At 36.2% G+C, this 25,563-nt stretch overlaps 1 protein-coding gene and 1 long non-coding RNA gene across 5 annotated transcripts; both read left to right on the plus strand.

Annotated features, from left to right (window-relative positions):
* Positions 1-408: 408 nt before the first annotated feature.
* LOC121740403 (glucose transporter type 1-like) lies at positions 409-25,283 on the plus strand. 4 transcript variants are annotated; one of them, XM_042133088.1, is made up of 3 exons: positions 409-566; positions 887-945; positions 23,810-25,283. In XM_042133088.1, the coding sequence occupies exons 2-3, from the start codon at positions 903-905 to the stop codon at positions 25,207-25,209; spliced, it is 1,443 nt and encodes a 480-aa protein (XP_041989022.1). In that variant the 5' UTR covers positions 409-566; positions 887-902; the 3' UTR covers positions 25,210-25,283. The 4 variants fall into 4 exon arrangements, with proteins under 4 accessions (XP_041989022.1, XP_041989023.1, XP_041989024.1 ...); XM_042133089.1 differs by having other exon boundaries at positions 409-564; positions 881-945; XM_042133090.1 differs by lacking the exons at positions 409-566; positions 887-945 and adding an exon at positions 10,389-10,485.
* Positions 16,482-17,548, plus strand: LOC121740407. Its single transcript, XR_006037641.1, has 3 exons — positions 16,482-16,510; positions 17,185-17,277; positions 17,519-17,548. It is a non-coding gene; the product is annotated as an uncharacterized LOC121740407 (long non-coding RNA).
* Positions 25,284-25,563: the final 280 nt, after the last annotated feature.

Consider the following 25,563-nt stretch of genomic DNA (forward strand, 5'->3'; position numbering starts at 1 on the left):
CAGTGTCGAACGTAGTATTGTCATATTATATTTGAATTTTGAAGTAGTTGTCTATTGAGAAAATATTGTAAAGAGCCACTTATTTATATACTGTTGTATGTAAATTGTAAACTGCGTCAAGAAAGTGAAGAAATTAAAAAGTGGCAACATCGTAGTGTCATCCCTTTCAAATCAATCTAAGAAAAAAAAAAGATGACACTACGATGCTGCCACTTTTTAATTTCTTCACTTTCTTGACAGACTATAGTTTATTGTAGCGGTACTATAATAAATTGGATTTTGGGCCGCGTATTGTGCACTTATCATTTCTAAACATAGTTGAGACTTGAGGAATGAGGAGTTAGATGACAGTTAAAAATTATTTATGAAGAAGATGAAGAAGAACTCTATTTACATTAAGTACGATAGTGATTTGGGTGCGATCATTAAATTTATAGAATGAATAAATAAAATGAACTTTATACATCTTATGTGCTGTAAAAAAGCTTTAATAAATGTGGTTTAACCGAACATAACAATGATTTCGTGACAATTCAGGAAATGAAGTTTATTTTCTTCAGATAAAGGTATCGTACCAATTTAATATTACACTCATCTGTTTATTTTAAATGTTTCTCATTAAATTACTTTTAAATTTCATGCAATAAAGTATTAAATAAGTTAGTAAAATTCTTATTTCACCACGGTTCCTATGGAAACTAAACGTATAAAAAGCGTAAATAAATCGGTGGCACAGTTGTGTATTCTCACGCGTCGTTATAATAATTATTTCAATTACGCGGACCGTGATCTATTTCGCTCATCCAATTTATACAAATTCACGCCTTTGCTCGTGTTGTTGTTGATGTGAATGCTCACATTTTGTTGAAAACCGCTCAATTTACAGTTGTGCGCGGAACGCCATGGAGGAAGAAATTCACGCATCTTCCCTGCTCCAACGACGAGGTAATATTACGATTATTTTACAAAAAAAAACTCTTGGAATCTAACATACCAATCTCCAGTAAGTTCTTATTAAATAAGACTTAATTGATTTTTTTCATACCACAAAAAAGTCTATTTAATTGGTTACTTACCAGCTGTTTTAATTTCAAACTTAAACTTAATAAGTAGTAGAACTTTACAATAATTAATTATTCTAGCTTTATCATGATTAGTATGGTATGCATTTAGTTTTGGCATAGTACTCTCTTGGGCTTGAATAATAGTCAATTTTATAAGTAGTAAAGTAAGAAGAATATTGTACAGTCAGATATATTTTTAAGAAACTAAAAATAAGCAAAGCAAAATTTATTTTAATGCTTCAACTCCCAAGTGGAGGAATTCGACCGCGAAAACTGTAGATTTCCAGGAATCCATCGAGGGATTAAAACATTCCAGGTTTAACTATTTTTCTATGCACTTGGACTCGCTTTGCATTCCGGTGTCCACTATCTACATGCAACACAGTAAAGTGGTAGAAGTCATTAAGCTCTCAGCTCTACAGACTTTAACCCATAACATCATGATGCAATGGTAGCCTTTAAATACAGCATTTTCTATTTTTATCGATTCTCTTTTTCTATCCATATTAAGTTGGCTTATGACTTATGACCTATAAATAAATAGATGCAGTATACAAATTTTCCTATAAGCAGGGTTGTCACTCTTTAAGTAAGTTTCAATAACAATTCTAGATGTAATATGTTATGTAGTGGCAGAGCTAGTTTTTAGGGTTCCGTAGTCAAATGGCAAAAAACGGAACCCTTATAGATTCGTCATGTCTGTCTGTTTGTTTGTCTGTTTGTCTGACCGCCCTGTCACAGCCACTTTTCTCCGAAACTATAAGAGCTATAATATTGAAACTTGGTAAGTAGATGTAGTCTGTAAACCGCTTTAAGATTTTGATACAAAAATTTAAAAATTATTAAAAATTTTAGGGTCCCCATAGAATTTAAAGATACAACTGAAACAAAAAAAAAAATTTCGTCTAACCTATGCGTGTGGGGTATCTATGGATAGGTCTTAAAAATCACATTGAGGATTCTAATATCATTTTTTTCTAACCTGAATAGTTTTGCGAGAGAGACTCTTCCAAAGTGGTAAAATGTGTCCCCCCCCCCCCTCTAACTTCTAAAGTAGGGGCATGATAAGTCTAGAAAAAATGATGTACATTAGTACAAAAACTACCAACGAAAATTGGTTCGAACGAGATCGAACGAGTTTTTTATTTTGGCGCGCGCTTGCTAAATGCGCGCCAGCATCGCTACAAAAATTTCCCGTGTGCTAGAACCACCTTCACGTTGTCACAGAAAACCGGCGTGAAACAGCGCTTGCGCTGTGTTTCGCCGAGTGAGTGAGTTTACCGGAGGCCCAATCCCCTACCCTGTTCCCTTCTCTTCCCTCCCCTTCCCTTCCCTACCCTCCCCTATTACCTTATTCCCTCTTAAAAGGCCGGCAACGCACCTGCAGCTCTTCTGATTTCTGATGCTGCGAGTGTCCATGGGCGACGGAAGTTGCTTTCCATCAGGTGACCCGTTTGCTCGTTTGCCCCCTTATTCCATAAAAAAACCTGATTTCTTGAAACAACAAAGTCGACAAACTTTAAACTATTAAACTGTAGCTGTTGGTCTAATTGTCCTGTAAGAGCCCTAGCACACGGGACATTTTTGTAGCGATGCTGGCGCGCATTTAGCAAGCGCGCGACATCCGACAGCATTGCTACTGCATTGCGACTTTTATGCCGTGTGCTGGGGCCCTTATACCCCATTTTGGTCGTGTCAGTATGCGATTGCAGCCGGTATAGTTGACAACCCTGTAACCTCTGAGTTCTGACGTCAAGTAATTCGGCGCTCGTGCGGCAACTGCATGATATCACGTACCCGGTCGGTGGCGCCGCCTGGACGATAACACTTTTTACTTCACTTTTATACCCGTTTTCGGAGCTTTTTTGACAGAAGGTTATTGTATTCTTTAGTGCTGTTGACTAGCTCATGTTATCTCAAATAAAGCGCTAGTAATATGATAGATTATTGCTATGTTTTCACCCCAGATGGCGGCACATGTGTCTGACGATCTGTCTGTTGCTTCTTCACGCCCAAGCCGCTGAACCGATTTTGTTGAAATTTGCCATGGAGATACTGTCCCGGGTAATGACGTAGGATACTTTTTATCCCGGAAAAATGAACGGTTTCCTCGCGAATCGTCATCTAGTATTATATAGCTTCAGTACTAAGGATTAAGGGAACCGATTCTTATAAGTACCTCAAATAGTTTCGCTGTGACTAATACAAACTTAATATGAGTCATACTTTTAAAAATATTTAAATTTTCAATGTTTTGTTTTGGTATGAGCATCTAGGTCAGGCTTTGTGTTTGTGGTTTCCCTTAATCATCAGTCACTGACCCCTGTCCTGTGAAAAACATACTATCTGCTCAATTCAGTGGCGTAACTATACCATCTGGGGCCTGAGGAAAATTCTTTTGATAGATTAAAAAAAATGAGCTAGCGGTCTCTTGGCAGGTCTGGTAAATATCTGGGTATAAAATATTATTTTTATCCATTGATGCGAATAAACAGACTACGTTACAGTCTTAACTCTTAACTTTTGGTTTCTTCTTGTCTTTCTGTAATCTGCTATAATATAATATATTTATCTATTTCCGTAGATTTCCATATTATAAAATATATGATGAAAGTATCTGTCTATTACCATCTAAACCTCCGACGGTTTGATGGGTCCAAAGTTAAATGAAAAAATATGGATGGATGTGCGAGTCCCGGGAAATGAAAAAAAAAATTCGAATACCGCTTGATACGTAAATTATAATATCACTAGCTGTTGCCCGCGAGTTCGTCCGCGTGGACTTTAGTTTATAGTTGTTCCCAACGATATCAAAAGTTGTTCCCACTTCCCGTACATCGATTGATTCGTTTACGCGCAAATCAGAAGAGTATTTTGCGTGGGAACCGCAACTTTTTCCGGGACAAAAAACATTCCATGTCCCAGATTCAAATTAGTATCTTCAATCTTCATGCCAAATTTCATCAAAATAGATTAAATAGTTTAGGCGAGAATCATAGAAGTTCATTGTGCGGGAACCGTATATTTTCAGGGATAAAAAGTATCCCTTGTTGTCCTTTCCCGAGACTGAAAGTATTGCCATACTAAATTTCATCAAAATAGATTGAATAGTTTAGGTGATAATCATAAAAGTGTATTGTGCGGGAACCGTACATTTTCCGGGACAAAATTAGTATTCCTTGTCCTTTCCCGAGACTCAAAATATCTCCATACCAAATTCCATCAAAATAGATTAAATAGTTTACGCGCAAATCATAAAAGTATATTATGCAGTAGCCGTACATTTTCCGGAACAAAATGTATCCTATGTTCTTTTTCGGGACTCAAAGTATCTTTATACCAAATTTCATCAAAATGGGTCCAGCCGTATATGCGTGATGTCGTGACCACGCGAAATATAACGTTCCACGCAGCTTCGTCCGCGTAAATTAGATATTTTACAGACAAATTAGTCCACAAAAAATTTCCTATGATCGTTCACGTGGTCTACTTCTTATTTGTGCCAAATAACAGAAAAATTGCTCTAGTAGTTTGTGAGATTAGCCCTTTCAAATAATTTCCCCCGATTTTTCCACATTTTCCTCTATTTCTTTGATCCTATTAGTCTTAGCGTGATAAAATATAGCCTACAGCCTTCCTCGATAAATGGGCTATCTAACACTGAAATAATTTTTCAAATCGGACCAGTAGTTCCTGAGATTAGCGCGTTCAAACAAACAAACAAACAAACAAACTCTTACCAATTATAACATTAGTATAGATAGATAACTAAAGCTTTCAGCCAGCCTTTCCCAAAGTGGGCGATAACGCTCCCTTGTGGGCGCTGAAGGTCTGAACTCTGAAGGGAGGAACCCACAAACAAATGGGGTGATTTATTTCATCAGGATGCATTTTAAATTGAAACAATGGGGGCGCTAGAATACAATTTGTTCTTAAAGTGGGCGGTAGACAAAATAAGTTTGGGGACCTCTGCTTTAAACCATTAAAGGCTTTATAGGTGTGAGCAATGAGCATGTCGCCCTATTCCTCTGTGTTTACTATATTTAACCCCTTACCTTTCCTAATAATTAAGTGCTAATGATTATGAATTAAACTATAAATAATGTTACAAACATGTTTATATAATATGTAATAACATTTTCATGTGAATCAAAACAGCGTAAAAACCCAAAGAGTTACGCACGTGGCGTGCAAATGTTCCTTACGTGCTTTGAATAATATAGAGGTAATATTATGTTCATTGTTAATTACCAAAATAATAATATTAATACCTAGAATAAAATAAACACCTTATTTTTAAACAATAGTGGGACTGCTTCTTTAAAATTCGTTTATTTGCTCCAAAATAGGGTAATAGGGGAGGGTAGGGAAGGGAATAGGGTAGGGCATTGGGCCTCCGGTAAACTCACTCACTCGGCGAAACACAGCGCAAGCGCTGTTTCACGCCGGTTTTCTGTGAGAACGTGGTATTTCTCCGGTCGAGCCGGCCCATTCGTGCTGAAGCATGGCTCTCCTACGTATGAAATTTATAGCAGCTTTACATAATATTCCAGTCCAGTTGCTACTAAAATAACATTATTGGGAATTCCAGTGCCCGTTTACGTTATTCCAGTAGCAGCCAGCGCTGAATTGGATCACTGGAATGGAATAATATACTTATAATATACTTCCCTTCTCCTATCTTCTTCTGATTAAATTCGTTGCGGGTCCTAAGACAGCTTTAGCTCGGGCTCCCTGAGATTATATCAAAGGGTTTTCGTGTTGGATACCGCTGTCGACCCTGGCGACACAGGAGATACAGTGATGGGAATATGTGGTGGGCCAAAACCCGTTAACAAAATGGAATGATGGCTTAATGTAAACCTGCAATTATCGGTGCCCTCTACGTGCGAGCTGCATAATCTTTTCATCTGCTCATATTTTCAATCGCAACGTTACTGTGGTAGTTGATTGCATTTTGCGCCTTTTAAATGAACGCCTTATGAAAAACTAAAAGCAATTACTTATTCAATTCACTTTGATAATAAAATAAGTAGTAATTTATTTGCTGTGGTGCGGAAGGCTGAAAACGGAAATTAGTGCTGACTTGTAAAGTTAATTGTGTGTAAAAGTCCATGAGCTGATCCATCTTCAAGTTCACCTCTTTTCGCTTGTTGTCTATTTCCAAACTCTGCTGTTGAACAAAATAAAACAAAACTAAATACAAGTGACAACTTGCTCACTAATTCAGATGATGGAATAACATTAGAAAAAACCTGAGAATAATCCCAGGTCACTTTCTTTACTTATCAGAACGACAAATGAAATGAAAACTCTTTAATTGGCTAATAATTAACCTTTTTAGAACGCGGCGGTAGGCCTCATGCAGAGTGTAGATGACACACATGAGGCCTCGCCGCGCGCCCCGCGCCGCGTCGGTCCGCGAACTAACCCGGCGACAAGAATCGCCGTAAGAAACTGGAAGAAGCGTAATTTATTTTAATTTAATTAAAAATATTAAATTATAAATATAACTGAGTATTTTGTGAACATTTCAAGTGACTACCTGTTGCCATTATTGACAACGAGCAAAAAGAAGCAAAAAAAAAAAAACGTTTGCTGTATGGGAGCCCCCCTTAAATATTTAATTTATTTTGTTTTTAGTATTTGATGTTATAGCGGCAACAGTATACATCTAATATATAAAATTCTCGTGTCACAGTTTTTGTTGCCATACTCCTCCGAAACGGCTTGACCGATTTTGATGAAATTTTGTGAGCATATTGAGTAGGTCTGAGAATCGGCCAATATCTATTTTTCATACCAAACAAAAAATATATATGGCAAAACAACGATTGCCGGGACATCTAGTGATTATGTATATCTGTTGCCGTGAAAATTTCAACTCTAGCTATTACCGTTCTTGAGTTACAGCTTGGAGACAGACGGACAGACAACGAAGTCTTAGTGAGTGACCCTTTGTAGGGTTTTTACTCTTTTGGTACGGAACTCGACAAAGTGTTACAATAACAATAAAATAAATAAAGATTGTAAAAATGTGTAAATGTAGGTAATGATTTTAGCGCACGGAGCTCTCGTTCGTCATCACTTTGCTAATCATTCTTAAGGCTAAGACTAACCCTAAAGTGTCGATTTTATAATTCATTTTTAAACTTGAAAATAAGCTCCGAATTATTTCATTTTCTAAAATTAGATACTACATTATACTTCCGAGAATTCGATCTGAGCAAAAACACGATATCTTAAAATTTTCCCTATAGAAAAGATGCATCTAATTTTCACGAATTTTTCATTTATTGCCATAACCGTGCATTGAACTAAGTTAATATTTTAACACATTGTATAAAATTCTATCATTGAGTGATCGACCTAGCGGATTTTTAAAGTGTTATATATTTATCAAGTTATTGAGAAAAAACTAATTTGACGATGAATCCGCATCGTTCTTTTCACCTGGCATATGTATGAGCGTGAGTGTGAAGAGAGAAGGACGATGTTTGATTTTTGGGGTTAGTCGCGCCCTCTTAAATTAACGACTTGCTGTTGTATCATTTTCCTCAATGCATTGGTCAATTATGGTTGTTTTGTATTCGCGAACAATGTTCTGGTGGGCAAATATCAATCATTCCATCAAAATGATTGTCGCGTCTGCATTGTACTTTGTATTTGTAACGCACAATTGACTGAATGGCCAAACAAGCGATTACTTAATCAAAGGAATAAGCAGTAAGTACAATGTCAAGGGGCTGAACGTAACAAAATATCTAAAGAGCAAAGATGGACGGAGTACCACAAAATTATTTTCCTTTTGATCCGGAAATATATATTATTAAAGTGTGGCACGTTATATTGTTAGATAATTTTTAAAATCATCCCGTCTTAGCATCCATTCTGAAAATATAACAATTCCCTTAGAGTATCGTTTGTTAAATTAGTATTAAATAATTTTAAGTTCCTATGATCCCTGGATCCTAGCTATAAATTGTGTTAGGTTGCCTGGTTGCCTGTGATAAGTATCTGTATTAGGCTAGGTGAATTTTTCTCACCGTTTTCGGGCGTCCATCTAATTTCCAGAAAATCCAACGTTAAAAAATGTTGGCTAATGTTAGAGTTCTATTGTTATTTTTTGTAGAATTTTAAATTCACACCGTATTCTAAGTAACATTTTTTTGTATATTTTTACAGATTTTATTTAGAAGTCAAAGTAACTTGATTTCAATATGTATAATAACATTATGTAGAGTTTGCATGTGTACTAGTTGTTTTTGCTCAATGAGTGTTACTAGCATAACCGGTTTTGCTTAAGTACCTAAGTGGTATAAGTACTGAGATGTAATTCCGTAGAGTTTTGTTGTTGGAGGAACGTAAAAGGTGTTTTTCTTTTATATTTGGAAGAAATATCTCTTGTTTTGAACGATAACTTAATATCTATTATGTTTTATTATATTATTTTCTTGTTATTACAACATAATAATATTATGTTGTAATAACAAGATGTATGTTCAATGTTTAGGTAGCCTTCCTTATAGTCATGATACCCATTTTGAATAAACCGATATTTTATTATTTATTTATTTTATTTTATATATTGATATTCTTATTTCTGTCTGTTCTGAAGAACTGATGATTTCTACAATAATAACAGTAGTTTGGTAGTTGGTAATCTAGACGGTCGTTGCGTGTACTCTGTCATTTGTAATCACTTTTCACTGTATCAAGTTGCTTGTTCATCTTAATGCAAACATACTCGTACTGAGGTTCAGGGCTGCCGCTGTCGCATTTTTTTGCTAGTAGTAATTTTTGGTAGATCCTGGTAAGGGCCCTTCCACACGACGTTTTTTTTTCGCGCTGTCGACGCGCGTTTCTGATGCGCGCGTCACCTGCGCGTTTTTATCGCGTTTTGGCAGATATTACACGTTTTTTTGATGCAAATAAAACACGCGTTTGTTGTATCGAAACAAACGGGCGTAAAAAAAACGTCGTGTGAAAGGACCTAAAATCAATCTTAGCGGTGTAAGATATTTCATACCTCTATTCTAATATTTCCTCCATGAAAATCTACCTATCACCTCTATGCTTGTATCACCCGATATGAACCGATTTCGCTAAGCTTTGTATGAATATAATATTATGTGTCACGGGAAAGGAGAATAATTTTTATTGCCAAAAAATGTACGGTTCCCGCTCTATGTGCAAAGTTACTGCGTGTGGGTATATGCGTGGAGGCCGCAAAGAATGATCTTCCGACCGAGCGAGGTGTTATGCTCGGTCAGGCCGGAGCCCACGTGATTGATGATTTCTTTCAGCTGTCGTATGTATTATGTCGCAGGCATCGCAGCCAACTGCTTAAAATATCCGTTCAATGAAACAGCTAGCCCTTTGACTGAACAACGCCATTCAATCACACGGATATACTTACGTCGTTTAGCCGACTTGTTGACTGCAACGTTCAATACTACAGCTAGACGACACTTAGCCAACTGGTTAAATTGCAAAGAGTATAGGAAAACTTTGTGTAATTTCTTGGAAGATTCTATTGCAATAAATACCTTGGTGATGGATTTCACAATCCCATAATTTCTCTTGGAATATTGGTTTCAATTTTGATTCACTCATATGTGCCACCATAATTTCTGTCTCTTTCTTTCTTTACTTTCTTTCCGAAAAATATCTTGAAACTACAACTAACACCGGCTAGTTGACGCCATATTGTAAACCAAATTGTAAACAAAACGCACCTAAAAATGTTATCTAGCCCTTAAGATTGTTTAAGTGAGGAAAAATAAAGCATTATTATTATTATTATTACCTAGCGCCGCAATGGTGAGCACTGAACTAATTCAATTAGACGGCGGCTTTTGAATCAGCTGTAGTGTTGAACGTTTTGAGCGACTGAAATATTCAATTAAAAATTTAGATGTGTAATTGAATGGCGTTGTTCAGTCAAAGAGCTAGCTGTTTCATTGAATGGCTATTTTAACCAGTTACCTGCGATATATATACTAACGCACTTAGAAAACTTCGATAGCGCGAATCAGGAATATTAGGCTAATAATTATTGTGGTTACCGCCACACTGCGCAATTCTATGTTCTGCTCAATACAATATTATCTTAATTGACGCATCCCTACGTATTCTATGCTTTGTTCACATGCACTCCCTATAAAGAAGTTAGCCGTACAAAGACATAAGTTGATACTCTGTCGAAATAAAGTCAATATACATTTAAGCGATAAGTAATGAATGTAAATCTGTTCGGATTTGTTTGTGAAACTGGTTGGTGGTGAGTGGTGGCCCTACCGCGTGGCCTTACCCAGTCAGTCGGTTTCGCTTCGCCGCCTGTGTCGCGGTCTACGCTCGCTGTTACAACTTCTGTTTACGTTGTGTCCATGACAAATTAATTGAGATTTGTGATAAAAATGTAAGTAAAGTGTTAAACTATGCGTATGCTGATTTAGAAAAAAATATTTCGAAGTGTTCTGAATGAAGTAAGCGTTGGAATGTTCAGTGTTTACATTGAAATCGTAAAATGAAAGTGGTAGCGTTGAATGCCTGATTAACGTAGATACGACTGCCATATTATCATAATGTTACAAGGAACCTGCCTCAGGCTGTTTTGTTTTCTGTGGAATCAGCAAAAGTTCTCTGAAAGATTATTCTAATTTAAAGTTGTTGAGTATCGTCTAAACAACCTCAAAGTTGGTCAATTAATTCTTAGTTTAACATGAAAAATACCAAGAATTAATCAACCAAGTAACATTAAATCGAGATTAGCATTTTTCTAGTTTTTCCCAGTATTATAGCCATTAAGTATATTTAGGCACATTTAACACTAGAAAGACCGGAGCGGTCAAATGACCGCATTTTCGTTTTTAATTTGCGATATTTTTGGTACCGTTGCGTGAAATTCGTCTTCCTCTCGTGAGATTTAATAATTTTCGATTGTTTAAATTGAGATAACGTGTTTTAATGATTGCTCAATAATTATAAGTTTTAAATAATAACCTACCTAGAAAGACCGCAGCGGTCAATTGACCGCTTGAATAAAATTTCAAAAGAAAGTGGGTTATCCTTGCAATTTTTATTTTTCTTTCAATTTTTTTATCATTATTATGTTTTGTTTGTGTATTGTATTTGAAATTTGACTTAAAATTTATAAAGAACTCGACTGAAATAGACTTGTCAATGATTCATAGGACAAAAGTGGGATAAATACTTTTATTTACATAAATGGTCTGAAATTTCACATTTTTATATGTAAAAATAATGGCAGTATATTTACGAATATAGTATGTGCACAAATAAATTGTAACGTATTTCAAGTTTTTTGCCTAATGAAACCCTGTTTTTTGAAAATTATCAACGGTATTACAAAAATCTATGTCAATTTTCATAGTATTGCTGCCTGAGTTGACCTCACACAGCCAGGGTTTATTAGTAGTTCGAATTTCAATAAAATATTTATGCTGAGTTAATTTTATTTTTTGTTTTACCTACATAAACGAAGCAAATAACAAACTAAAGGTTACGAATTGTAGTTCTATGAAAATATGATAAAAATTGTTATATTTATGCTAATTTTAAGTATATTTCATTTCTAAAGCATATTTTTTGTACTTTTTTAGCTTTAGTGATAAAAGGTTTTTATATACCAAAAATACGACACGAAAAAATAATAGCTTTGTCCTCCATTTTCATCAAGATGTTCATGGCTTCTAGACGTGAATTACTGAACATAAGAGTAACTTTACCATTCTATTGCTAAAATGAGAAAACATTAGCAGGTAGACCTGCTACTGATATAATAATATTAAAATGCTTTTTTAAATAATTTTCTTGAATATTTGTTCTATAATTTAATTTAGTTACATTTATAAATAATTACATGATCAATAAAATGCAAAAACAAAATAGCAAGACACACAAAAAAATGTAAAACCTACGATGGGTCATTTGACCGCTCTTGGTCTTTCTAGGAAGTTCAGAATTCCGGTCTTTCTAGTGTTAAACCAGTTTTTGTAATTACTCTAGCAGAGTAGGATTTAAATTGCGCATAAAGTGACCATATTTTATAGCATGTTTATCGTCATATTCGCAAAATTTTAAAATTTTCGTAGATTGTAACTTTTTAAGTAGTTTTCTAATTAACTCCTTTTTGAAGGGCATAGATAATAGATATTATCTTACTTTGTTACCAAAATATTTACATTAACCTCTGATGAATCGATTTGTGACACGTAAACTCTATTCACAAACTCTACAGTAAAATGGACATCCACAGTTTTAATTCAGCATGACATCAAATGAATTAGTCCCTAGATTGTTACCTGAAATATATCCTTAGGCCGCCAGAATTATGTTGTAATTATTTTTGAAATGTTTTTTTTAATATTATAACAATCGTGGAAAACCTTAATTTTTTCGCAATAAGTAGCCTATTTCTTTACTCTATTTGTTCAAAAAGTGTATTTTGAATAAAAAGATATTTCATTTAATTTTTATTCTATTTATTCTATATAATCTGTGTCTAATAACTCTAATTATATTAAAATTAGTCATTACATGTAGTACGTGTGATAAGCGCAAAGAAACAAAATCTTGGGCTTTTTAATAAAGGTACTTATTGATTTCGTGGAATGCAATATTATGGTAATTTTGTAGAGTTCAATAAAATGTATATTATTATTATAACTCCTTATCACTAGCGTTATCTTTGTCCTTGGCAACGAATGTAGTTGCCCAACCCCAGTGAAATAGTTCAAAAATGTCGACACCGAACGATTATTGTGACATTCCCCAACATACAGTCATTGACCACTATTGTAAACGAAAACAAATAACAGCTGATCAAATAAGGGTTTTTACCCGTTTAAGAAAATATAATAATAATAGCTCCCACACCGGTTTCGGTCACGGTGGCCGGTTTCATTGAAACTAGGCCAGCTACGCAGGAGTAATTTAATAGTGTCCAAGTGTGTGCGCAGTACACAAGAGCACTCTCTATTCCTTTACTCTCATAACCCAGTGGGACGGAAGACCGACACGACTGGCGAGAGATCAGGCGCAGGACCGACTTTTTACATGCCCATCCGACGCATGGATCATCTTACTTGTCAGACAATCAGGTCAGCCTGCATCGTCCTAACCAAACTTGGAAATTACATGTTTCCAACGCGGGAATCGAACCCACGACCTCCGAGTCAAGAGCCGTGCTCTAAACCACTAAACCACGGAGGCGTTATAGAAAATATATATCGGTCATAAATCATAATATTACTAAGTACATGTTTTATAATGTTTCTATGCGTTAAGAATTTGAGGCTCCAAACTTTCTGCTATAAAATAAGGAATTCAGTTTTTCAACTTTGACGTACAATGTAGATTTGCAGATTTTTATTTACTCCAAAAAAGAAGATATTAATTACTAATTTTGTACCCGTCGATTTCTTATTACTAGTTTACGTACCTAATATGAGGTTAAATGCTATGATTTATGAACAACCTAAGTTGTTACCTTTTAATGCAACATCTATAGAATGCTGTTGGTCAAAACAATGTCTAATTACCAATGAAAATGATAGAACTTAACATGGTACTTATAAGATGGTCAACCAACGTCAATGATAGAACTTAACATGATACTTATGATAAGATGGTCAAACACACCAGGCCCTATGTCAGCCAGGAGTCAGGACCCTTTTTCGGCGATAACATAAGAGTTACTTATTCAATACCGAATTCGAAGTAAATATAAGAAATATTTTGTAATCGTGGAAACTACATCAAAGTAACCATTCGTAAAATCACACTTTTGAGGAAAATCTACACTTAAACAAAAGTCATTAAATAAATTGATTGGTCCTTAAATTATTTATTGTTGTACGTTCTTCTCATCATGCTATTGAATATTGATCTTGTAAAGGCTATAATATGTTACGGTTTCAAAGAGCTATAAAATAAGTTCTTTTGCATCAGTTGTGGATAATTTATTCAGTATTTTCAGAGCGAAGTAACCACTCTTCAAATACTGTAGTGCCTGGGACAAGATTTTCAATGTCCTTATGGTTGACATGGGCCATAAATGTGCACTTGGAAATCCATCCCATCAGTTGTGTTTGCATTATACGGCTTTCATTTGACTTAAGACGTATTGAATAGGTTGTGTACAACTTTTTTCGTCTAACCTAACCTACCCAGGAGTATGTGGGTCTGTGAAGCGCCCGAGAGATGGTGGTAAGAGCTTCTAGCCCTCTACCCACCAAAAACTCGGCAGTACTTAACTAGGTACGCTTTGGGAGGGCCGGGGGGTCGCTTGAGCACAGGGCTTGTACCATGAAACTGTCTTGTGACTCAAACAATCGGACGAGAATGCCGCGTCCTACTGTAACAAACGTGAAATGACGTTATTAGAGCAGGACGCGGCATTCTTGTCCGACTGTTTGAGTCTAAAACAGTTTCGTAGCTGTAGGCCTACAGGCTCAAGCGGAGCCGTACCTACAGAGCTTACCTTTAAGTGTTATGAAAGATAAGGGTATACAAATTTAGATCTTTAGAAAGCATCTTAGTATCTTAATAAAGTGGATGGCAAAAAAGTTCGTATTTGGTTTTTAGTATTTCAAGTAATTATTACATCACATTTAATCCATATTATCATGATTAGATTAAAATCTTTTATCTGAAATAGGTACCAATTCGTTATCAGAAACGCCGATATCTTCATATTTCTATTTCGTCTTTCAATAAGAGTATCGTTTTATCATTGTGTTATTTAATATTACGGTATGTACTATGTATATTCGTCATCTGTTACCATAATATTAGTTAGGACACACGAATACGTCGTCTTCAGTGTCGTTTATTGATAGTGAATTTTGTGTAGAGTTGGGAAAAACTAGGCTACCTATCAGGTGTTTCAAATTGTTTTACCTCTGATCATATACAGGGTATAACAAAACTAAGTGATAATAATTCTTAAGGGTTTGTAAGACTTGTCCATTATTTTGAGTTCACTGTGTTTTTTTGTAATTTTCCCATACAAAAGTTTAAAAAAGTTACTCTTTCAGCGCTGCTACTTTCACAGTGAACTCATTACAGGGGACTCATACACACCCTAATAATTTATCACTTCCGTACCAGAAAGTTAGGCTTAAACTAAAGAAACATCAGTGTGTCTTTGCAAAAAGATCAAAGTGCGAATAATTAAAATTATCGCGTCACCTGCTTAGAGTTTCACACTGAAATTTATTAATCCTACGAGTAGTTAAGAAATGTGGATGTTATTGAGGATTTCTTAAATGGAATTCTCCAGCTTCTTCCATCCACGCGAATTGCTTTCATTACTCGCATATTGCACGTGCCAAGGGGCATGACCTACAAACCTCCGTTGCAAAAGTACTTATATACTTTATGAATATGGAGGGAAGGAAAATTAACGAGACATTTATTCGAATGTCTTGTCTGCGGTTTATTTCGCATTGTAGTGTCCATTTTGTTTGTCTGATTTGAATAAATCTCTTTAAAATGTTGTTCAAGTTCTCAGAAACAGTTTAGTGTAGGAACCCTACATATTTCTACGGTAAAGACTATCCTCATATCCTTTCTCAAAGTATCTCTATTCTCTATACCAAAATTTCTTCCAAATCTGTTAAGCGTCAATCGCATGTGAAGACAGAAAGACATACCTATACACTTTGGTATATTTATAATGTCAATATTAGTGTGGATGTGGTTTTCCAAACTTCATTTTATGTTTTGTTTCTGCATATTATGTTTAAGGCGCAGACAGCTGCCAATTTGACATCTTTGTGCAGTTTTCTAGACGTATGTATTTCATTGATTGGCACAAAAAAAATATATGTGATTTTTGATTATATTTGGAAAAGCTTGTCCGATTTAAATAATAAAATAATGTACTCCTACTGGATGAAAAAAAATACCAAAGTCACATCTTTCGGGAACTTTAAACAGTTCTAACTAAAGTAATAATACAATCCATGCTTTAAAAATTTGTTTATTTGATACCTTTTACAAAAATCCAAAGATTGCCCGATTTAATTTTCGGCTCTGACATCTAGATTTCCCACAATATTTATTTTTCCTCTAACAAACGAAAAATATATCCACGCTTCTGAGTGAACATTTCACATCTCTCTCTCTCGCATGAAAACCGACAGTGTTCGCTGAGGCGCGGTGCTATGTGGACGTGTGACGGATTTCGCTCTGCCGATATTGTGATTTTAGTGTAATTGAAGCGTTTAGTTCTTAAAATTTGTATATAGGTATTTCTCATTGTTTTATAGTATATTAAGTTTATTCTGTAAATATTTTTCTGTAAATATTTGAAATTATATTGCGCGTCTGTAAAAATGGGTGACAAGAAAAAGAAAAGACGTCCAGCAAAAAAGCGACAGCTTCGTGAAAGCCACAAATACATGATGGAAGTAAAAGTAAGTTCAATTTTATCTACTTTCTAGTTGCGTACGTCTTTATTAAAAAAAAAAACGAACAATTACGACCCCGAATCAAAATATTTCGTCACTCTCAATGTGTTTTAGGATAGCCAGGATCGTTGTGTCAAATAAAACATAAAAAAACTGTATTACGATTGATTACGATTTACGAAAATCCTCTAAGATTCGAACCATAGACCTTGGAAATTGACATAATAATGTTATCACAATCGTTGTGATAACATTATATCAATTTCCAATCGGCCTATGGTTCGAATCTTAGAGGATTTTCGTAAATCGTAATACAGTTTTTTATGTTTTATTTTATCACTGATAATAATTTTGCTTTGTATCTGAACATTTATGTTGGAGTTTTGCACTCCAAAATAAATGTTCAAAAAGTTAAAAAATCACCACTCATAAAGTTGATTATTTCGTTAGCCTAAATAAGTTTTAGCGTCGCGCGTCGGGGATCGTTCTGATAAATCAATATTCAATCGGTCTATGGATCGAGTTTCAGAGAATTTTCGTAATAATTTTTATGGTTTTTTTTTATCACTATTAGCACAGAATAAATAATAGTACAAGTACTATAATTAGGTACTATAAGTTCATTTTGCTTTGAATCTGAAGTTTTATTTAGGCCTTTATTATTTAAATTTTTATTTCAGGCGGCGGAAAACCATGGATAGTGCAATTATTGATAACCCAAACGAATCACCAAATTCCAATTCAGATCCAGCGGCAGGTAGTATGTTGGAAAGGTAATATAAGTTTATTTATCTACTTATTATAAGTTGTAACCAAACGTCCTTCACGACTACGAAACACAGAGCAAGGGCTGTTTCACGCCGGTTTTCCTGTGAGTCCGTGGTATTTCTCTGGTCGAGTCGGCCCATTCGTGCCAAAGCATGGCTCATTCATTGTATTTTTTATGATCCAGTTTATCTATTACAAGCTATTTTAGCCTTTTTATGATATTATTATGATTTAATTTTTTTCCAGTCGACCGAAAACGATGGAATTAGATAATAACACAGTGGAAAATGTAGCAAATGCCGATCGCAATATAGCGACGGGTAGTATTTTAAAAAGGCAAGTATATTTTTACAATTACGATAGGCTAGGTAAATATAGATATAATAAGTTTATTACTATTTGAGCGCGATGCGATTGCGCGATTCTTTCAGCTCTATTCAAGGACATGCTCCGTAAGGGCCGGGACACAAAATCACGGCACGACGACGCGACGTCGTACGGCGCCGGACCGTGTTTTTGTGTCCCGGCCCTAATAGGGTGCGGCTTCACTGCGGAGTAGGGGTGAGCGTTATTTCACGTCACTATAGTTACAATAACTAGCTACATACAGTAACCGAATAACTAGTTTCGAGTCGTATTTATATAGTAGAGTAGTGATTTTTGTAACGTTTTTATTGCATTGGGTGGTATGAAGTACCGTCGAGCGATCGTCGCGTTGTTTCGTTTGGAGTCGCAGCTAGCGCCCGCCGCCCACTGCACCGGTCGACCTAGCGAGCGACAGCGAGTTTGCTATAGTCCGCGCGGAACTAGTTGGCCGCGCCGCCGGTATGTGAGCATACCGGCGGCGCGGCCAACTAGTTCCGCGCAGATTACCTAGCAAAAATATTAATTAGTTTATATCAATACTAATATTATAATTGGGAAGAGTTTGTTTGTTTGTTTGAACGCGCTAATCTCAGGAACTACTGGTCCGATTTGAAAAAAGGCTATAGGCTATAGGCCCGCGCGCGCGCCTCATCCCGGCGTCACCCCCTTTCATTCCCCCGCGCCGCGAGTGACCTTTCTGCAACGATTTTAAATGGGATAAAATATTGTCATTTAAAAAAAAATAACACCCATTTTTTTGGTTAAATGGGCTCTCCTAATGATACCTAAGCCCTGCGGGGCTAAAATGGTAATATTTAGCAATTCCTCTCAATCAATTCAGCAAATGAATTGTCAAAACTGACAAATGTCAAATCAGTGCAAAAATACAAAAATGAATTGCAAGCAGAGTTGCATTTTGCGATATTAGAGAAATGAATCATATTATGATTCGTCTCATGATTCAACAAAGCGACCATTTTAGCCCCGCTGGAATAATTGGGCAGGAAGGTTTAATTGAGAATGTTACTAGGTATGCCAAATTGCTTGAAATTTTGTCACAGTAAAGCCTGTATGTATACAAATACACTAGTTTTTGTTGCAGTCAAAAATACCTTGTAGTTTTGATTTTATAGGCATTCAAAGTTTCGAAAAATATCGATTCCCGCTAACAGTCCCGCGACCGCTTGTGACGTCATATCACAATTTTTCCGCGCGGGTCCTATACAATAAACGTGATTTTTTGCTCTATCTCAATAACGGCAACAGGTAGGCACTTGAAATTTTCACCGAGGCCTTAATTATATGTGTACTTTAATAATTAATAATAATATTATATTATGTTACTAATCGGACTCACTTATGAATACACATACCGTTATAGTGCAAAATAGGCCAAAATTTGTGATTTTTGTATAGGAGCCCCCCTTAATTTTTTATTTTATTATAATATTATTATTGATTATTAAAGTACATATATAATTAAGGCCTTGATGAAAATTTCAAGTGCCTACCTGTTGCAGTTATTGAGATAGAGAAAAAAAATCACGTTTATTGTATGGGGCCCGCGCGGCGAAATTGTGATATGACGTCACACCGTTACCGGGCGCCCGCGTCGTACAGTTACAACTTGTTTCGTCGGTTAAAAATCACATAACGACCCACCCCTACTGCGGAGTGCAGCGTATTAACCTAATAAATTTTTTAGTATACCTTTTTAATGAAATTAGAAGGCAAACGAGCAAAAGGCTTTTTTAAATATTGAGTTCTGTATAATTTTATCCTAATTCCCATTTCCCAATAATCGAAAAGTTTAGTAACATAATATAATATTATTATTAATTATTAAAGTACATATATAATTAAGGCCTTGATGAAAATTTCAAGTGCCTACCTGTTGCAGTTATTGAGATAGAGCAAAAAATCACGTTTATTGTATGGGGCCCGCGCGGCGAAATTGTGATATGACGTCACACCGTTACCGGGCGCCCGCGTCGTTCGGTTACAACTTGTTTCGTCGGTTAAAAATCACATAACGACCCACCCCTACTGCGGAGTGCAGCGTATTAGCCTAATAATTAGAAGGCAAACGAGCAAAAGGCTTTTTTAAATATTGAGTTCTGTATAATTTTATCCTAATTCCTATTTCCCAATAATCGAAAAGTTAATCATTTTAATTTATGAAATTTTGTGGTGATCCAGTTTTTAAACTGTTGTTAAATGTCGATGTCTCAAAGTATAAACTTACTTACAGGCTGGAAGAAAAAAGTACCCATGACACTGGACTATGTAGTTTGGAGGCTGAATGTGATGCTGAAAAGCTTATTGTTGAAACTGCACTTCCTCAGAAGAAACCTGATGTCGGAAGAAGAATTATAAGTGTTTCATATTTTTATAAGAGGTTGCAAGAAATTTCTCATCATGGTCCTCTTGGATGTGCTTTAACTGACATAGAACTAGTAGGTGAAAAGCAAGATGGCCTCAATTCAAAATTCACATTTCTATGCATACTTTGCAATCTAATATTGATAATTGATAGTGACTCAAATGAAGACCATTACATGCCTATCAATAATAATAAGGCAATATTCGTAACCTGAAATATGGAGCTGCCCTTGCACCTTATAAAACCAGGAGTGATTTTTGTCTATATTTAATTTGCCCTGTTTATCTATTTTCCAAAATGTAACTTTTTGTTGTGTTATAGCAGCGTCTACTCCAATGTTATATGCTGTGATGGGACATTTAATTTATAAAATAGTTTTTTCATCGCAAATTCCATCGGGCGTTGCTCCTAAAAATGGCAAGTCTGTATCTATAAATAGCCCGCAAGGCTTTACTTTAATTCCTTCTTGTAATTCTAAATCTCTTATTGCTTGTTTTTAATTTTCTTGGCCATGTTTGATAGAAGAAACGAAGCTTATTTTTTTTTAATATAAAATGTCTTTTACTAGGTTAGCACTTGCAGTGTTGGGTCTTCTTTTTATCACCCGGCCAAAGTTTTCTAATAATTTTCTAATAACTTCATCATGATCACGCTTTGGGTCAAATTTGTGTCTTTGATGGGATATTTCGTATCAGTTTGTAAATTTTTAGCCTATTACAGAAGTTCCGAAGTAGGTGATTTCGGCATTCAATTTTCTCGACACAGGGTTTGTACGTGTTCCTTGTTGAGAGTTCACTGTAAAAGTAGCAGCGCTGAAAGACCTAATTTTTTTTTCTTTTGTATATCTCATACAAAAGAAAAAAAAATCGTCTTTCAGAGCTGCTACTTTCACAGTGAACTCTCTACAAGGAACACGTACACACCCTAAAGTATTATCACTTGTTTTTGTTGCATACTGTATATATATATATATATATATATATATATATATATATATATATATATATATATATATACATAGCTGGGCATTAACTCGTTAATCCGTTAATCGTTAATTAACGAAGTTAACATTCGTTAATCCAATGCCTACTATTTACCGCACGGCACCGCGGCGCCGCGCGAAAACAGGTTCAGACGAAACAAAAATAATACTAGATATACATTTTCAGGCGCATGCGAGTGAGAATATATTTGTTTCGTTTTATCATTTCATTATGTTGATAAAGAAGAGTGCAGTATAATTTAGTTACCTAACTAAATTATACTGCACTCTTCTTTATCAACATGCAAATTATTTATAATAACAATAAACTATATCTATAATAATTATTGTATTGTAATTTCTACCTAGAATACAATAATTATAGAAGTATTTTGTTTTGTCCCTAACCTGTTAACTTCCAAAACCTTAAACCAACAGGTTTTGTATGTACACTAACGCAATGATATAAGTTACAACAAGGCCATATTACACATATTAACGGATTAACGATTAACGTTAACTTGCGCTAATTCGTCCGCAGTGTAACGCTTTAACGTTTAACGAAGCTAACATTTTTTTAACGGATTAACGAAGTTAACTATTTGAGTAACGGTGCCCAGCTATGTATATATATATATATATATATATATATATATATATATATATATATATATATATATATATATATATATATATATACATAGCTGGGCACCGTTAATCAATTATATTATGCATATTCAGTAGGTTTGAGAATCGGCTACTGGGTACTTTAAATATTGATAAGTGCATTTGTTGAATAAATAATAGTAAATTATTATAACCTGAGACTGACGGCGACCATTAAGTTTGTGCGACGGGATAGCGATCAACGTTGCCATGGTGACATACTTACCTATTTACGGCCGTTCCCAATATTTGATCTATCTCTGGTTTTGCCCTACTAGAGATAGGAATAGCTTACAATTGACAAAATATATGTCTCTAATGTCTAATGTGAGCTATTCATATCTCTAGTAGGGCAAAACCAGAGATAGATCATATTATATTGGGAACGGCCGTTAGTCACTTAATTAAAATAATAATATTATCGTAAATATAATATTATGGCAAAGCAACGTTTGCCGGGACAGTAAAAAACGATTCCTGAATTTTGTTTTATTTCTTGCTGTACTTATGTAATTGTAATTTTAATGTAAATTGTAATGTAACAGAAAAAATGTTTATGAAAAAAATTGAATGTTTTTACGCAGTTGGGTTTTGTCATTATTTTATAATATAATAGGTATATTAAAAAAGAATAACTGTGTTTTATTTACCATAAGTAAGCCTTACACGTCTACCGGGGACGGGAGAGATCCACCTGTACAGCACGCAGGTATGCCTGCACATGTATACCGGTATGTGTGTGGGACCTGGTCGCCTGCGCAGGTCCAAAAAACTGCACAGGTATATTCCCTCACACATTCCGGTCTACCTGCGTAACGTGTATGGCTTACATTACTACCACAATAGACATAACGAATCAGTATAATATCGACTTCAAACTTTTAAAGATTCCCGCGTATCCTCGAGGACAAACGTGCATTTTTTGTAAGGTTCAAGCATTTATGCACTTTAGTTTAATGATTATAAAGTTTATTTTCAAGTGCGTTAATATTACCTCTCCGCTGTGCTCCGTTCTATCTGCATTCTGCACTAATCTTCCGCACTCTTATAGTTCGCTCACGGAAGTATAGTACATAGTATTTATTTATTACGCGCCATCTATTGAAATCTCTATGCGACAGCTCAATATTAATCAAACCTATCTTTTAGAAGTTCCCGGCTTAGCCGCTAGCAAAGCTGGCGCTGTCTTATCGGACAATTAGGGGGCGTGGCTTAGAAATGCGAATCCTCAAGGTCATTGGCAGTTGTCAGCGTCTTAATATTTTGCACAAAAGGAGACTATTCTTCCACGGAACGTTATGTAAATCGCATATTGTATGAGGCATCGCGAAATATGTTTTAAATCAAGCGTGAAATTACCTTGCAGAATTTTAGAACATTAAAAAGAGTGTTAAAATATGTTAGTCTCTATAGGTAAGAAGAAAATAAAATAGCAGAGCGACTATAAAAATAAAAATGCACCACTCATTATGTTAAAAACTAAATTGTCCGAGGTTATCTTAGTTCGTTCACTGAAGAAATACTGTGAATAATTATTATCTAAATTCCTATGTTTGCTACTAGTCAAGTGGTTTCGGCCAAAGGTTCTTTGTTTTTTAACATAATTTCCAAATAGAGTGGTATTCCAAATACCACCCAGTCTAGGTAGACTGCATGGCATTTAGGGGTGAATTCGTAATCAGGTAGGTACTTGATTATAAATTCACCCTGACGGTTAAAGTACCTTAATGCTAGTTAGTTCCTTTTATGTTGAAACTTGAATTCCTACCGAAGACAAAAAATAATTTTATCAGTCCTATCCGCGTCGCTAGTTTTATCTAACATGGAATAAACGATAAAATTAATATTCGTTTATCAGTTTAATTAATATTTTACTGATGCATATCACCGTTAGATAGCTTATTTCTAAAATTTAAATGTATCTACAGTATTTTTTGGCTGTATAAAATCTTAGGGAAAATCCCATTTACAGAAAAAAATATTGTCGACAACAGCTTGTGTTCATAATTATTGTATTGTAGAGTCGTAAAAAAGTCAGCGCAGCGTTATAAGCAGATCTTTGAGATGCAAACGTCAGGTCCATAGATAAGATAAGGGACACACAAACACTTTACTGAATTGCATTTTTCTCTTATTTCAGATTCTCTACCTCGTGGCACAATGAGCGGGGGCGTGACAGGCGCACTGCTCTATGCAGTGTTCAGCGCTGTTCTCGGAATGCTCCAGTTCGGCTTCAACACTGGAGTCATAAATTCGCCGAAGGAATTCATACAAAATTTCATAATAGCGAACTACGAGGTCGACGCCGATACCCTGTTCAGTGTGATCGTCTCGATATTCGCCGTCGGCGGTATTATCGGCTGCCCGCTGGCCAGCTGGATCGCCGATAAAAAGGGCCGTAAGTTCGCCTTAATCATAAATGCCGCTTTCGGCGTCGTCGGAGCTGTTCTCATGGGCTTCAGCGAGAGCGCAACGTCAGTCGCTATGCTCATAATTGGAAGGTTCCTTATCGGTATCAACTGCGGATTCGCAACGACGGCATCCCCGACCTACGTGTCGGAGGTGGCGCCTGTGCGGCTGAGGGGCGCTTTCGGAACGGTCAATCAACTGGCCGTCGCGTTCGGTCTCGTCGGAGGCCAGATTTTGGGCATCGACGTGATAATGGGAAGCGACGAGGGCTGGCCCTGGCTCTTGGGGTTGGCGATAATCCCCTCCGCTGTTCAGTGCATAATGCTACCTTTCGTTCCCGAATCTCCCCGGTATCTCATGTTCGTCCAACAGGACGAGGAGCAAACTCGAACTGTACTTAAGAAATTAAGAGGCACCGACGACATCGAAGACGAAATTAAAGACATGCGCGACGAGGAAATCGCCGAAAAACAGGAGCAGAAGTTCACCATCGGGGACCTGCTCAGGATCAAATCGCTCCGCACCCCGCTTGTCATCGGTATAGTGATGCACCTCTCCCAGCAGCTGGGCGGAATCAACGCGGTGCTTTACTACTCCGCCACGATATTCACCAGCGCCGGGCTCAGCGAGTACGACGCCAGGTTGGCGTCCATCGGAGTGGGCAGCATGCTGTTCATCATGGCTCTCGTGTCGATCCCCCTGATGGATCGTCTCGGCCGGCGCACGCTGCAGCTGTGCGGTCTCGGCGGTATGGCCGTGTTCTCGGTGCTCATGACCGTCGCCTTCTTCACCTACGAGAACAACTACACGATGAGTATATTCGCGGTTATATTCACGCTGCTGTATGTAGCGTTCTTCGGCGTTGGGCCGAGTTCGATCCCCTGGATGATCCTGTCGGAGATGTTCGGTCAGGGCGCGAGGAGCGCGGCCGTCAGTGTAGGAGCTCTCGTGAACTGGTTCGCTAACTTCATAGTTGGCCTCACCTTTATTTACATGTCGAACGCTCTAGGCAACTTCGTTTTTCTGCCTTACACCGTACTCCTGATACTATTCTTCATCTTCACGTACCTGAAACTCCCCGAAACTAAGAATAGGACGATCGACGAGGTAACGGCACTATTTAAGAAATAACACTAGGGCAGCTCACATTCCGTAGGGTTACTTGTATTTATTTTTACATTATCTGAGTAATAAATAGTTGTTATTGTATTCTGTTTATTATTATAGAGAACTTTGTGAATCCTATTTTACTATAAATTTTTTATTTTTGGATTTAGAATTCAACTAGGAGACTGAACTTCACTTACATTACTCTCTCTAGAAGTACTTACTCATTAACAATGGCATCTAGATATAAAGGATATTGTAATGGAGTTATATTTAAGACTATACCAATATTCCTCATAAATTACTGATGATATTATAGTATTAAATATTGGTATATTAAGACAGTTGTATTATTTGTCTGCAGTAAAGAATATTATT

This window comes from Aricia agestis, chromosome 3 (genome assembly GCF_905147365.1).
Source record: "Aricia agestis chromosome 3, ilAriAges1.1, whole genome shotgun sequence".
Taxonomy (NCBI): Eukaryota; Metazoa; Arthropoda; class Insecta; order Lepidoptera; family Lycaenidae; genus Aricia; species Aricia agestis.

Coding starts and splice junctions, on each gene's coding strand:
- LOC121740403 (XM_042133088.1), top strand. CDS start 903: ATGGAGGAAGAAATTCACGCATCTTCCCTGCTCCAACGACGAG. Junction 946..23,809: donor TTCCCTGCTCCAACGACGAG/GTAATATTACGA, acceptor CTCTTATTTCAG/ATTCTCTACCTCGTGGCACA.